The sequence below is a fragment of the Pomacea canaliculata genome, linkage group LG6 (genome assembly GCF_003073045.1).
Source record: "Pomacea canaliculata isolate SZHN2017 linkage group LG6, ASM307304v1, whole genome shotgun sequence".
In the NCBI taxonomy this organism is placed as follows: domain Eukaryota; kingdom Metazoa; phylum Mollusca; class Gastropoda; order Architaenioglossa; family Ampullariidae; genus Pomacea; species Pomacea canaliculata.
This window is the reverse complement of record NC_037595.1, coordinates 18,450,245-18,463,461: the sequence shown is the minus strand read 5'-3', so window position 1 is coordinate 18,463,461 and position 13,217 is coordinate 18,450,245. Positions and strand designations below refer to the sequence as shown.

The 13,217-nt window shown below is 36.6% G+C and overlaps 2 protein-coding genes across 4 annotated transcripts; both read left to right on the top strand.

Annotated features, from left to right (window-relative positions):
• Window positions 1-528: 528 nt before the first annotated feature.
• Window positions 529-4,752, top strand: LOC112567285 (apolipoprotein L3-like). The gene is made up of 3 exons (XM_025243918.1): window positions 529-691; window positions 1,144-1,290; window positions 3,402-4,752. Exons 2-3 carry the CDS (start codon window positions 1,149-1,151, stop codon window positions 3,968-3,970), a joined length of 711 nt encoding a protein of 236 aa, XP_025099703.1. The 5' UTR covers window positions 529-691; window positions 1,144-1,148; the 3' UTR covers window positions 3,971-4,752.
• A 1,300-nt stretch (window positions 4,753-6,052) lies between these two features.
• On the top strand, window positions 6,053-12,376 carry LOC112567233. 3 transcript variants are annotated; one of them, XM_025243849.1, is made up of 3 exons: window positions 6,053-6,193; window positions 9,863-10,020; window positions 10,392-12,376. In XM_025243849.1, exons 2-3 carry the CDS (start codon window positions 9,879-9,881, stop codon window positions 11,117-11,119), a joined length of 870 nt encoding a protein of 289 aa, XP_025099634.1. In that variant the 5' UTR covers window positions 6,053-6,193; window positions 9,863-9,878; the 3' UTR covers window positions 11,120-12,376. The 3 variants fall into 3 exon arrangements, with proteins under 3 accessions (XP_025099634.1, XP_025099633.1, XP_025099635.1); XM_025243848.1 differs by lacking the exon at window positions 6,053-6,193 and adding an exon at window positions 8,231-8,385; XM_025243850.1 differs by lacking the exon at window positions 6,053-6,193 and adding an exon at window positions 8,333-8,350.
• The last annotated feature ends 841 nt before the right edge of the window (window positions 12,377-13,217 follow it).

The following is a 13,217-nucleotide window of genomic DNA, read 5'->3' as shown; positions in this document are numbered from 1 at the left end:
TAGGCTAACATGACTAGATAGTATCAAAAATGCTCCGCTACCACCACCGTAATGACTCACTCCAATAAGTAATATTTTATAAATTGAACTGGTTTATCTAATCAGTGCAAATATTAATAGACTAGCATGCCTAGAATAGACTGTACAAAAAGAATTACAGATAGCAAAAAAAATCTGCTTGAGATACACATTTCCGAAAAATTGGTATTTCCCGAAAGAATATTGACGAAGTCACGTAGTCATAAATACTTGATGTATTGTTTTATTTATAGAATTACATATTTAGAGTGCCCTTATAGGGTTGCAAAAAAAAAAAAATTAAATAAATAAAGAATTTTATGTTGTTGACATTGGTACTGTCCACCACCATAAGTATCCTTACCAACAAAGCAACGCTTAATAATACAACTAACGTATTCGCTCAGTACGGACATGACTAGGGTGTACAAAAAGCACCGGCACCTCCCCCATCAGGGCTCACACAGCTACCCAACGGCTTATCAAGAGAACCGATGTATATGCTTAGATGATTAGATTGTCTTATGGAGGACATGTCTAGACGAGGCCCTTCGAGAGGAGAGTCATCGGCGTGTGGTTACTGTCGGCGGAAGGCCGGTGTGGACTTGCAGCGTTGAGAGAGAGAGACGCTGAAAGAATCGCAGCACGAAAGCAACAGAAACAACAGCCATAGGTAAGTTGGTGTGTGTATGTACATGAGAGTTTTAACGGGAATTAAAAGCACTGCGTAACATGGTAATTACGGATACCACAGATAGTTCTGTGACCGTTCAATGATCAAATGTGCCTTACGGCTTACACAACTGTATTTTAATGAGTTGTATGTTTAGTCAATTTTTGCTGCTGTATCTTAAATCACATGTCTTTAAGTCTAGTGCTTAGGGAAAAGCAGGGGTTAGGGTCAAGAACCGTGTGGTGTGAGTATTGTACATTTTGTTCTTCTTCAAGCCTATGTTAGTGTTGGGGATAAGACTCATATCATAGCTGTCACCTAGGCAACACTCATTTTTCGGCGACAAGTCATAAATAAATATAATTAAAATTGTACTGCAGTTTGTCTACTTGAAATTATTAAACGCATTTATCATCATAGTCAAAAAGTATTTGCACTGTTGCTATTTACAGGAAAAATGACAGAAGGAGAAATAATAAAGAAAGAAGCTCGTGAGCTACGTGACCTGATTTTGAAGCTGATCAAAGAATTAGACGATCACCACTATAACGTGAACGTTGCCAAGGCAACAGGCAACGCTGTATCAGCTTTTGGAGGAAGTAATATTTTTATAGCATATTTCATTGATAGAGCTAATTAACAGAAGATACTCGCTCAGTTGTTTTAGAGCTTATACACCCGATTATTTAATCAGGCATTAATTAATAAAAGGCCTTTTGTTGAGAAGAACTATGAGGAGAGAAGGAATGTAACCAAACCGTATTACAAATATCTTACTTACTGTTTACTTTATCCAATATAATGTAGTCACTTACTTAATCAGGCAGTTGTTGATAATGGTTTATCTGCTAAAATAAGCATATGTAATCTTAAAGCACTCCATACTATCAGCAGACTTTATACCATATTATCTTGATACCCTAAGGCAGACCTGGGCAAAGGCCGGCCCGCCTCCTGTCTCTGACCGGCCCTCCAGCCATTATATATATACTATATATACAGTATTGGATAAAACTGAGTTAACTATATTAGTCCCGCCTTCTAAAACCATCCCAATTTCTCATGCGGCCCCTTGGGAAAATTAATTGCCCACCCCTGCCCTAAGGGAAGCAATAGTGTTCCACCCTATATACTGTTTTTGGCAAAATATAAAGACAGTAAAGTCGTTAAGCTCACTTAACGCAGCCCTTACATCTGTTTTTGTTTTTGTTTTGATTTTTTTTTCAACACATTAGCCAAGAAGGAGTAAAACTGACTTTCAGTTTGATTTGTGTAAAATCTTGCACACAAACTCTGGTTAATGGGAGAAAACTCTGGAAACTATCATAAACATTTGTGATTTTCTTCCCTTTGCATTTGAGAAATGGAATAGAGGAAATATATGGAAGGTGCGATCCGACTTGTAAAACACAGCATCAGATAGTAAGTATCCAGCGTCAAATATCAAGTGTCCCAGCGTGTACACATTGTCAGGGGCGGTTCAATGGTTAAGACTGCTTTTAACCAATTTACAACAAATGATGGATGTAGGAACCGTGAAGGCATTATCTACCTGCCTTGGCAAACTAGCAAACTAGGCATTTAGTTTTGCTGGGGAATTCATTAATAGGCAGGGGAAGCTTTCCAGTTACAGTCCCGGACAGGCCACGGTCAGGGAATTTGTTTTTTCTTCGTCAAGCACACTGATCTGTACTCGAGCTTGCGAACCTTAGGAGCTGTTGCAGACAGCAAACGCGTGAACATTATTAACAATTTGTTCCTTGCGGTCATGCTCCTCGAGGAAGAGGGAAAAAAACTACCATGTGTCACAATGTACCCTAGAGATTGTCAGATACCAGTATTAAACACTGTATCTACAGTCTAAGTAGAAACAAATTTCATTGCTTTGACACTATATATCTATATAAAGATAGATGTTCTATTATGAGACTAAATACATAAAAACATAAATGGGCCAAATTATACTACTGTTATTACACTTTTAAGAATAAGGTAACATATTCCCACTTATTAGCAAATAACTTCATGGGATGAAATGTTTAGAACATGGCAGTAGATTTAGCACAGATAGGCAGGACTGTCTTAATTACATTATAATACTTTAAGATATTATGCATGACATAAATAGGTTCATGTTTACATCGAGTTACGGATAAAACCAATCATTTGTGATTTGTTGCTTTAAAAAAGAATAATTTAAAAGGGGAGATTCGTTTGTTGAAAATTAATGTTAAAAGTCATGAAAGATATCTATTCACTACAAACGTCGTTTCTTACATCAGGTTTGTCGTTTGACATCAAAACGAATTTTTTAAACAAGCTTTAAAAGACTGTACAATCACGTCATCGACAAATTAGACTTCACTCACTGGAACAACCACTCACTCACTCATTCACTCAATCAATCAATCTTTATTGTGTCTACCAGGCATAATCCAGGACACACATTTTTCTTTCTCTCACAAAATAATTGTATGTGTATAAACTTATCATAATATATATATAAACATACATACCCATATAACAACATGTAGAATACACGCACACCTATAGCCTCACACATATACATAAGAACTTCATCGTAAGCAATAAAGTTAAAAGTTGTAGAAAACCTTAGTGACGGCTTTCCGTCATTTCCGGATAAGATTTCACCTCTCTGTCATTCTTTAACTTATCTGGTAATTCCTCTTTGATTTTTTTTTCTCTCTAGTATTAACCGTTGCAGGCGCCATCTCAGCAGGTCTAACCGCAGGAGCAACGTTGCCCTTGGTCGGTACTGGCATCGCGATAGCCGCTGGCGGAGGTATAATTGATATGGGGGCTTCTCTGACAGAGCACTATATCAACTATGTTAAACAGTATCATCTCCAGGAGAAGTGGGATACGTTTGAAAATGATTTCTTAAAATACTACGACAAAGAGAGTTCTGAAACTTCGATAGAAATTCAAAAAACCATTCGGGATATTATCAGTGGAGTTATCGAGATGAACGAAGGTTACAATTGGATCAAGAAGAGAGCTAGTGCTGCAAGTAGGCTGAGAGATGCCTTAGCGGTGCCGGGCGCCTCGCCGGTATGCAGAGTGACCAGATCAATCATTGAAGGTGTGAAGATTGTAGGGAAAAGAACAGTCTTTTTAAACGCCTTCCTGGTCCCCATCAGCTTGCAAGATCTCGTACGATCAGCTAATGCAGCAAGCAGTGGCGAGAGCTCAGATGTTTCGGCCAAACTGAAGAATATGGCGGACTTTCTTAACAAAGTTGTCAACGACGAACTGTAGAGTCTCTCGCCTACCTCTGAAAGAAAATTGTTTTAGAACGGACGCATACACACATACACACTGCCACGCACACTTCAATAATCCACAGTCGTTAGTGTCAGTAGCTTAAAATTCCAAATATTCCGACAGGCATGAAAAGTAGCTATTAATATTGCCCTCTATATAACAGAATGTCGGAAAATGAGGACATCATAACAGCGTACATATAATTACTTATCATTGATTGTCATTATACGGTTTATCATTGAAACCCCAAATACAACTGAAATGTTGAATGTACAGCCATCCACTGTTAATATGCATGTAACACAATTTAAGAGGTTGATATGGACCAAATGGCATCTTGAACCTAGAGAGTAGAGTAATCATTAAAGTTGTCCTTTACTTAAAAACAATGTTTGTAAAGGAGATCTGTATGACCATGTGCACCACATGAGGTATAGGGATCAATGTCAGAATCTTGTCTGATTATTATTAAGTGACTATATGCTATAAACCCTTAATAAAAAGAATTTATCTTTATGTACAGTCACCCAATGTTAATATGTATGTAACCAACATCATTTAATATTGATGTGGGCCAGATGGCCTCCTAAAAACTGAATAAAACTATTATTAGTAGTAGTAGCAATTACACATACTTATTAGATATATATAAATCACCAGTACCAGGAAGATGAGCAGCAGTATCAAAGAGAACGATTATAAAGGTAGACAAGTGCACACTGTAAAAAAAATACTTGCTACAAATTTATGATTAAGTAAATAATTTGTAAAAGTAACAAAAGAATAGACACAAGTCTATTGATGTGTTCTCTGTAGGATGTGTGTGTGTGTTAGAGAGAGACAGAAATCAGACAAAGCACACGTACGTTTGAATGCGCTCGCACGCGCACACACACACACAGACGGGCGCGCGCAATAAGCATTACATTTAGTCTTTTTGAACTATGTTTCAGTGGGGAAAACAAAACAAACTGCAAATCTGTTAAACATCACTCGTTAAAAGAGCAAACATATATGACTTTTAATTTAGCAGAAGAAGATTACATATAACGAGCAAGCTTGATTTGTTTGAACATGAAAATGAAAAACACAAACACAAAAAACACTTTGTGCTTGAAAGTATTCGATTAGCACAAAACAGCGTTTAAAACACACAGTATAATACTGCACCTTGCAGATATATTTAGTACGTACTCCCTTGAAACATAAGCTTAACAGAAAATGGTGAGTGAAGAACGTATTCTGCGTGTTACATTTTTGATAGATCCGGGTATGTGGTACTTAGAAATATAACTGCTTATGAACAAAGTTTTCAAAGGGTCACAGCCAGTCGCCCGGGGTTAGTGGTTCTTAAAACTGTTGTAATTCGATCTTCTTCCTGGTTTTCTTTCGTGGAACTTATCGGCTGAATGCATAGTTCTCTGCGCTTACAGTATTACCTTGAAGAAAGAGTAATAATATACATCTGTAACACGCGATTTAAAATAAGAATTGAGTAAAATCACCAAAAGTTTAAGGACGCAGAGGTTGAGTTCGATTTGGAGTGCTCACCTGTCTTTTGGACAGATGTGACAAGAAGGAAGAGAACGTGAATGTTGGTATGGGAAAGGGGTGGAGCGGCATCCAACACGTCCACATAGTCACAATGTTCACGGACGTGTATAGGTGGATTGCAGTCTGTCTGCCAAGACCAACGCTTAGCCTCTTGAGAAGTTCTCCACAGTTAGTCTCGGTGAGCCTAAACAATGAATTTGACTACGCCGGAAGCTTTGTACACACCTGCCTCGTTTTAGTAGTTAATCTGAAATGTGAATAAACTGGAAGCTTAGTACACAACTGCCTCGTTTTAGTAGTAAACTGGAAAAGCATCATCTGCCAGGAGTCCAGTAAAACAAGTTCGTGACTTTTGTAGCGCATACTCACGCTAAAAAGGAGCATACAATTGTCGCTTGAAACGAAAACAAGACATTGACAAAATACGAAAAGACAGAAGAATAACAACAGTGCTGAGGACAAGTAAACGACAAATATAGAAGACAGGTGGGACAAGGTTTTAAGGACTTAAAGTTTCATGAGTCCGCGAAGGACGACAAGGAAGTAGTCATTAAAGAAAAAGAGAAGGGATAGGTTAAAGAATGACTAACATTGTGTGGACTGTTGTTAAAAGTAATGCTCAAGGAGAGGTGATTTTTCGGTGCACATTTAGAAGATCTAATGGTGAGTATTTGGCAAATATAAGAGGAGTAGTTGCATTGTTTTGATGCACACTAACTCAAAATTCTGTTACAATATGCTATTGTGGTCTGTCAGGGAAATGCGTTATTTCCTTTGTAAGCTTAGTTCGCGAGAGTGTGCGAGTATGTGTACCGCGTGAGAATGAAAAAAGGGGGATCTCATTCGTAAACCTCGTGCAGGATCATAAACTGATGACATTAATAACGAGAGTTTACCTGGAGGTTTTTCACTTAGTGAACAGTGCGTAGCATTCATAACAGCTGCCGAGACTGTTGATCATACCTGTACACGTGTGAATACAGACAGGGGAATCTGTGCATTTAGTTACCTGCCGAGTCAAGGTAAACAAATATGTTTTTGTATTGTCCTTAATTATAAATTATGATTTCACGGCAAAAGTATTGTTAAATTGTGTGATAGGAAAAATCAAAAAGAAATCTCATTATGAGTTTAACGCGAGGGAGACTAATAGTAGTAGTAAATGGTAGAGTCTCGTTAGCAATTAAGTTACAGGAACTAAAGTGGAGGAACAGTAATAATAGGCAGACTGACAGACAGTTGTTGTATTATCTATCAAGGTCTGCAGTGACAATGAATCCCAGATTTCAGATGGACAATGTAAAGGTGATGTTGGTATCGTCAACCTTATGGTGCAGACTAACGAGCGATGATTTTTTTTTTTGGTAGAGCAAAAGGTGGCTTCCATTGTATCGTCGTTGGGCCTAAAACTCTTTTTTACGATTCAATCTTTGACGTCCCTACTACATGCTTCTTTGGTGCTGGTAGCAGAGTGAGACACAGCCGGTGGAGTGGAACAGTACACCTCCGTGTCGTCAGAATGTGATTTATAAGATAACCTGCTAAGACCAGACGAATGATAAAGTGCCTTCGTGCATAAAATGAACAGAATGGAGCCAAGTACTGAGCCCTTTGGGGGGGGGGGAAGAGACACCGGGAAGAAGATCGTATTGCGGCAGTTTTGAAAATAACACTAATCCTGGTGACCGACAGTGAACATTCATAGTTCTTAGTAATACGTATTTGGACCTGTCAACAAGCTTTTACGCAAAATTCGTTTTTCACTTACCAATCCCGATGAAGCATCTGTTATAAGGAAGTAAAAAATATTTTTCCATGGTACAGTATAAAACAACGAATATTTCTTACGCTGTAAAATTGCCATTCGAATGCTTTCAAGCATAAAATTTGTTATTTCGCAATTCTAATTTTCATACTATAGAAGTCGAGCTTGTTAACATTTTCTTTTTATAACCAGGTAAAGGTAAAGATTGTCCTCTAGCCTGTCCGGTTTTTAGGAAGTGAGGTGAAACAAATTTGCTTTTTTCGTGGACGAGATTCATTATGTATTTCACGTTCCTTTTTTTTCTCAGCCTTTGACAGTGGGAGGGTATCTCCGTCACGTATGGTTACAGGTCCAGATGTTAGTGTCTTAACCACTCCGACATTTCCGTCTCCACTAACACATATTAAAACAAGACTAAAAACTATGCTTATCGAATGTGTTTTTTGTGTGAATGGGGAAAGAGTGTATGCGAGCTCGTGGATTGGCATGCATGTTTGTGTGTGCGTGCGTGTATGTGTATTTATGAATATGAACTTGATTTTTTACTTACTTTGTGTATGCTTGTGCATGTATGTAAAAGGAATAATAACCCACCTTATGGCTAATAACATATGTGACCCTCCAAGATGAAATGAGTCTTAAGTCGCGCGGAACAGTTTTGTGCTAGAGGCCCCGAAAGGTGATAGGGGTCAATCGCGTGGGTCTGTTCATCATCCAGGCTTGAAGGGCAGGTTACACGGGTGGGGGTGTTTCCAGGTGGTGGTGGTATTTTTTCTATTTGGCACTAAAAATTAAAAAGAACTGTACCCGTCAACAGAGGGGGCTACCGCACGAAAATGACTGGAATGCGGAAGCAGTCGAGTTTGGTTACATCATCTCATCGCCAGCACGTGTGCTTTTATAGGAACCCTCGATACTTACCATAAAAGTACAATTAGGGCACATGGCTAACAATTTCTACGAAATGTGTGTTCTACTCTTTATAAACTGAAGATCGAGAGCTGACAGTGACAGAAGGTACCTTATGTCTTCATGATCATCACGATTCAGGAAAAGTAAAAATTATCCTTTCTCCCGTTTGCTGTAAACTGTAAGTTACTTTCAGTAATGTATCGATACTGTAAATATATTTCAAAGATAACGTGTAGTTGTGTAGTGTAGCTATAATAAAAGTTAGAATTAATACAATGCATTATATTGATATATGTTTTGTGTGTGTGCGTGCGTGCGTTTACCAGTGTTGTTCGACGATAGTTCTTCCATCCAATGCGACATGTACAGATTAGAATGAACATTTAACCCTTTCTTGATAATCTTCAAGAGTTTTAAAGTAGTCACATACTCTAACTGTCATGTAGCAGTTCATATTTTAGTAATTTTTTTTCTTTGGTAATAAATTAAAAAATCTGTAATACATGAAAATTAAATAAAGCTTTTGGTCAAACAAAAAACCTTGCTCTAGAGCTTTCTGGCACGTGTCGGGACATATCTATCTACGTTAGGCTCGGCTGAGGACACATTAACTGCTCTAGTAAAAAATATTATGTTTTGTGGCTATCGATACAATAATCATCTAATACCTTATATTCAAAAGACGATAGTTACCAGGATAACGTAGGACGCTGGTAAATGAAAGGAAGAAAACGGCTTAAAATTCTTAAAACAACAGTGTGTGCGCAGCACCTTTCATAGCAAAAATATTTAGTCTTTATACTGAAAATTCTGCTGAAATTATCCGGTTTTCTAATAGCAGAAAAAAAAAAAAAAAAAAACAAAAAAAAACAAAAAAAAAACAATCCTTGTGCGAATTATTATGTTTATAAAATGAAGTAGAGAACATATTTAAATCTGAACGAAACCATTTGGCAAAATGAAATGTGGTCCTGTGACCTGACAAACGTTGGGTATAGAGATGATAAAGCTCTGATATATATATATTACAACCAGATATTATAAATGGTGTGCCTTCTTTTAAAAAAAACTTTTAGAGCCTTCTATGGGGTCATATATTCACTCTACAGCTTGGTCAGTCGAGGATAACGTCGTATCGCATGGATAAAAGCATGCTAGAGTGCGCAACTTTGGATTAGGATATCGCTACTTAAATCTTGACATAAGAAGTATAAAGGACATACGGATAAATTTACAAACTAAAATAACTGCTGAATTATATAGGAAAACAATGAACATATTGTTTTTAAAAAAGCAACAGATATTAAAGCCTCTAACAATGAAAACAATACAGTAGCAGTGTTGAAATAAAACAGCTTTTTAGCGTGTTTGCAGGAAAAGTCTGCACACATGAATTTTACAGAATCAGCTAACAAAATATATCTGTTTTGTTTGAGCATAACCAAAAACAGTAAAATGTTTGAACATGATTCCTCCTCAAATTGTATTTTAAACACTACTGAAGAAATAATAAAAGCAGCGAAGATAGATACCTGCTTGGAAATTTCTTTGGGCGAAAAACTAATATCACTGAATATTTTTCTTCTTAGTATATTTTTGATTATTGTATGGTCTTTAAAACATAACCGGTTAAATTTACTATATTCTCATTTCAGCTAAAGTTAAAACATTATGTCTAGTGAAGATCAGTTGCGAAAGGACGCCGCCAAGCTGCGCGACGAGATAAATAATGTTATTAAAGATCTCAAAGGACATCACTTTGGGGTAAACGTCGCTAAGACCGTGAGCTCCACCGTATCAGTGTTTGGAGGAGGTGAGAGCTTCGCTTTACTTTCTCTTAACATATTTAAAATTAACAGGGGTAATTCATTTGTCGATCGCGAGGATTCACTCACTGAAAACGATAGGATTTAAAACCACAGGTTATTTTATAGGCGAGTTAGAGTTATTGATGGAGTGAGCTCGAGTAAATGTTTTTCATATTGAAGAAGGTGCTATAAAGAGGTCATCACCATAATGCATTTTGGTCAATATTTTTATTTTGACCTGAATCAACACTTAGAGTGGAGTAAATTTTAACTGTTGACATCACTGAAAACCACAACCAACGAAAAATATTAAAAGTTATAAAACGTGCCTACTTTCTTAGCTTAACTGGCTAATGTTTATTGTTTTTTGTTTCAGTGTTATTCGTGGGGGCTGCCTTATTGGCTGTTCCAACAGGTGGATTGTCCTTGATGGCAGCGGGGGCTGGTGCAGCGTTCGCTGGTGTCGGCGGTGCTGGTAGCGTTACTGCATCTTGTGTAGAATATATCATAGAAAAGAGAAACATCTCAGGCATACAAGAAAATTGGGAGAAATTTCAAAATGATTTAGAAAAGCACTTCTTGGATAAGTACGGTTGTCTAAATACTGTAAGGACAATTTTTAAATACATTGGTCGCATAATCAAACGCGGTATCCAGGCTGGGGATGGTTATCGATTGATAAGGGACACAATTACTAGGGAAAGAGAGCAAAGACAAATAAATAATGCCTGGGGAGCAGCAGTCAATGCCGAAAGGGCGGCGGCGAATGCTGAGGAAGCAGCAGTCAACGTTGAGATAGCGATGGTCAATGCCGAGAGAGCATTTAATGTTGTGCGAGTGGCTGTAAATGTGGGCGTAGCAGCAGAGGTGGCACAGGCTGGTAGAAATGTCGGTAATGCGGCCAGAGTGGGGAGAGCGGCGTTACAAGGAATCAAAGCGGTAGGAAAGGCTTCCTTCGTCTTGAATACTGTGATGCTTCCTTTAAATGTTATAGATCTCGTGCACTCAATATCTGCATTGAATGGTGATCAATCATCAGATGCTTCAAATGAACTGGAGAGGATGGCGGACTTTCTGGATCGCGTAGCCAACAATAAGCTGTGATCAAAATTATTGAGCAGCTGCACTCTAGAACACACAAAGACAAACAACCAACCGCACACACAAGCACGCGCACACACACATATATTATTTCCTAACTACTTTGTCACAAAATGAGGAAACAACTAAGACAAGGTAATGATAGTCTGTTAAGTAAGGCATTTATATCACAATTGCCTCTAAAAGAATTGCTTTGTTTGCGGTGCACGAGAATAGCTTTTCAAAAAATGTATTAGATTTAATAATCTCATAATCGAAGTACTATTCCTATTTGCATACTTGTTACTGACAAAATATTGGAGTAATAAAATAATAATTTTTTTTTTAATTCTAAAAAATGTAACGCCTAATCTTCTATAAATTTATATATCTTTGTTTAGAATCAGTTTTATCTTTCAAAAAAACTGAAAATAAATATTACTTTTTTGGTTGGGATTACGATTTTGGCATTAATCGAGACGCTACATCATTGTCCAGCAATCCTTTTAATTTAAGTTAGATGGAAAACTGCTTTAAGACAACAAACAATGAAAAAGATTATTCACCAATGTTAATAATTGACGTTAAAGAAAAAGTATTACCTGCAACAAAAATGTTTGTTAAGAACGGATGTTGACTGAAGCTTTCATCATATGCAGTTGTAGTGTAGCAAATTGAAATGTTTTCTGACCTTTTAACTATAGCATTTATATAAGCACTAAGTTTAAATATTGTCCTTGGCTGTTGAATTAAGTGTTTGTGTAAGACTTACATTTTTTGAATACAGGAAGAAGCAAAACTGAAATTTCATCTTTGTCTCATATTCTGTTATTTAGATGGATTATCATGCTTTACATCAGGATTAAGTTTTAAAACACGTCTTTCATAAGTGTATTAACAATTTAGAATAGGTACACCTTTAGCTATTTTGTCTAACTTGACTGTATTGTACTAATTTGATTTGAAAAATGTTTGGTCTAAATTACTTAATATGATATAACAATTGTAATATCTTTCTTTTATCACCATTTAAACAGACTTGTGTATGAACCTGTGTAACTAGAGTTTAAATAATTACTGGTTTATGTAACTGATGGTGTGAGTATTTACATGATTTTTGATAATAGAAGTACACTGTATCTTAACAACTGTAGTCGTTATTTTAATGGTTTTATTTTATCCTGTTTACTGGTGCTTGGAGGTTTAAATTTACCAATTTTTGTATTATCAGAATAGCAAAGAATTGAAGAAAACTAACAAATAAAAAAAATCTGACATGAACAGAGTCCTTTCGTATTCATTCCTTGTTTAGGTGTAATGATATTGTGTCGTTATGTTGGTCTTTGTAAAATACAACTATGTTTTACTGAGTTTATGCTGGAACACCAATAAACTATTACCAGTAACTCTGGATAATGATAATTTCTTGGAAATCAAATCAAATCAAATTAAATCAAATCAAATCAAATCAGACTTTATTGTCTGTCGAGGAGACCCAAGACATTAAAATTTTAAACAATAAACAAGGCTTACACATTACTATTCATGATTGTAGTGGAGATAAAGGACTGAAGTGGAATACTTTACATAACCCACTAACTCAACCACTTGCATTCATACAAGCAAATGTAATATAAGAAATAAGGAAATATAATTAAGGCAAAGAGAATAACCGTGCTAATAAAGGGGATACAGCTATACTACTTTGATGACAGTGTATAAAAATCACGCAAGCTTATCTCTATAAACTCACATGATGTCGTGGTTGTAGGACAATGGACCTGTATCCACCGCTGAATCTTCATTTACTCACTTTTCTTCTTCTGTCACAGTCTACTCGACAAATTTATTTTCTTTCCAACAAGCTAGTCCAGATATATATATATTTTACAAAACAGCTGAGTTCACAGATATTCTTGACGACAAAGTCCAATTCACAATTATATTCTTATAATATAGTTTACAACAAAAATCTTCTGAAAGACCTGTAAAAATAAAACCATACAGATGATAGTTCAAAGCGCCTGAGCAGACAAATACAAAGTAAAATTAAACAAGCTTTAACGTCCTTTTAAGATGTGTGCAGCCGCTCAGAAAAAGAGTTTACAACGCTTTGTGGGTT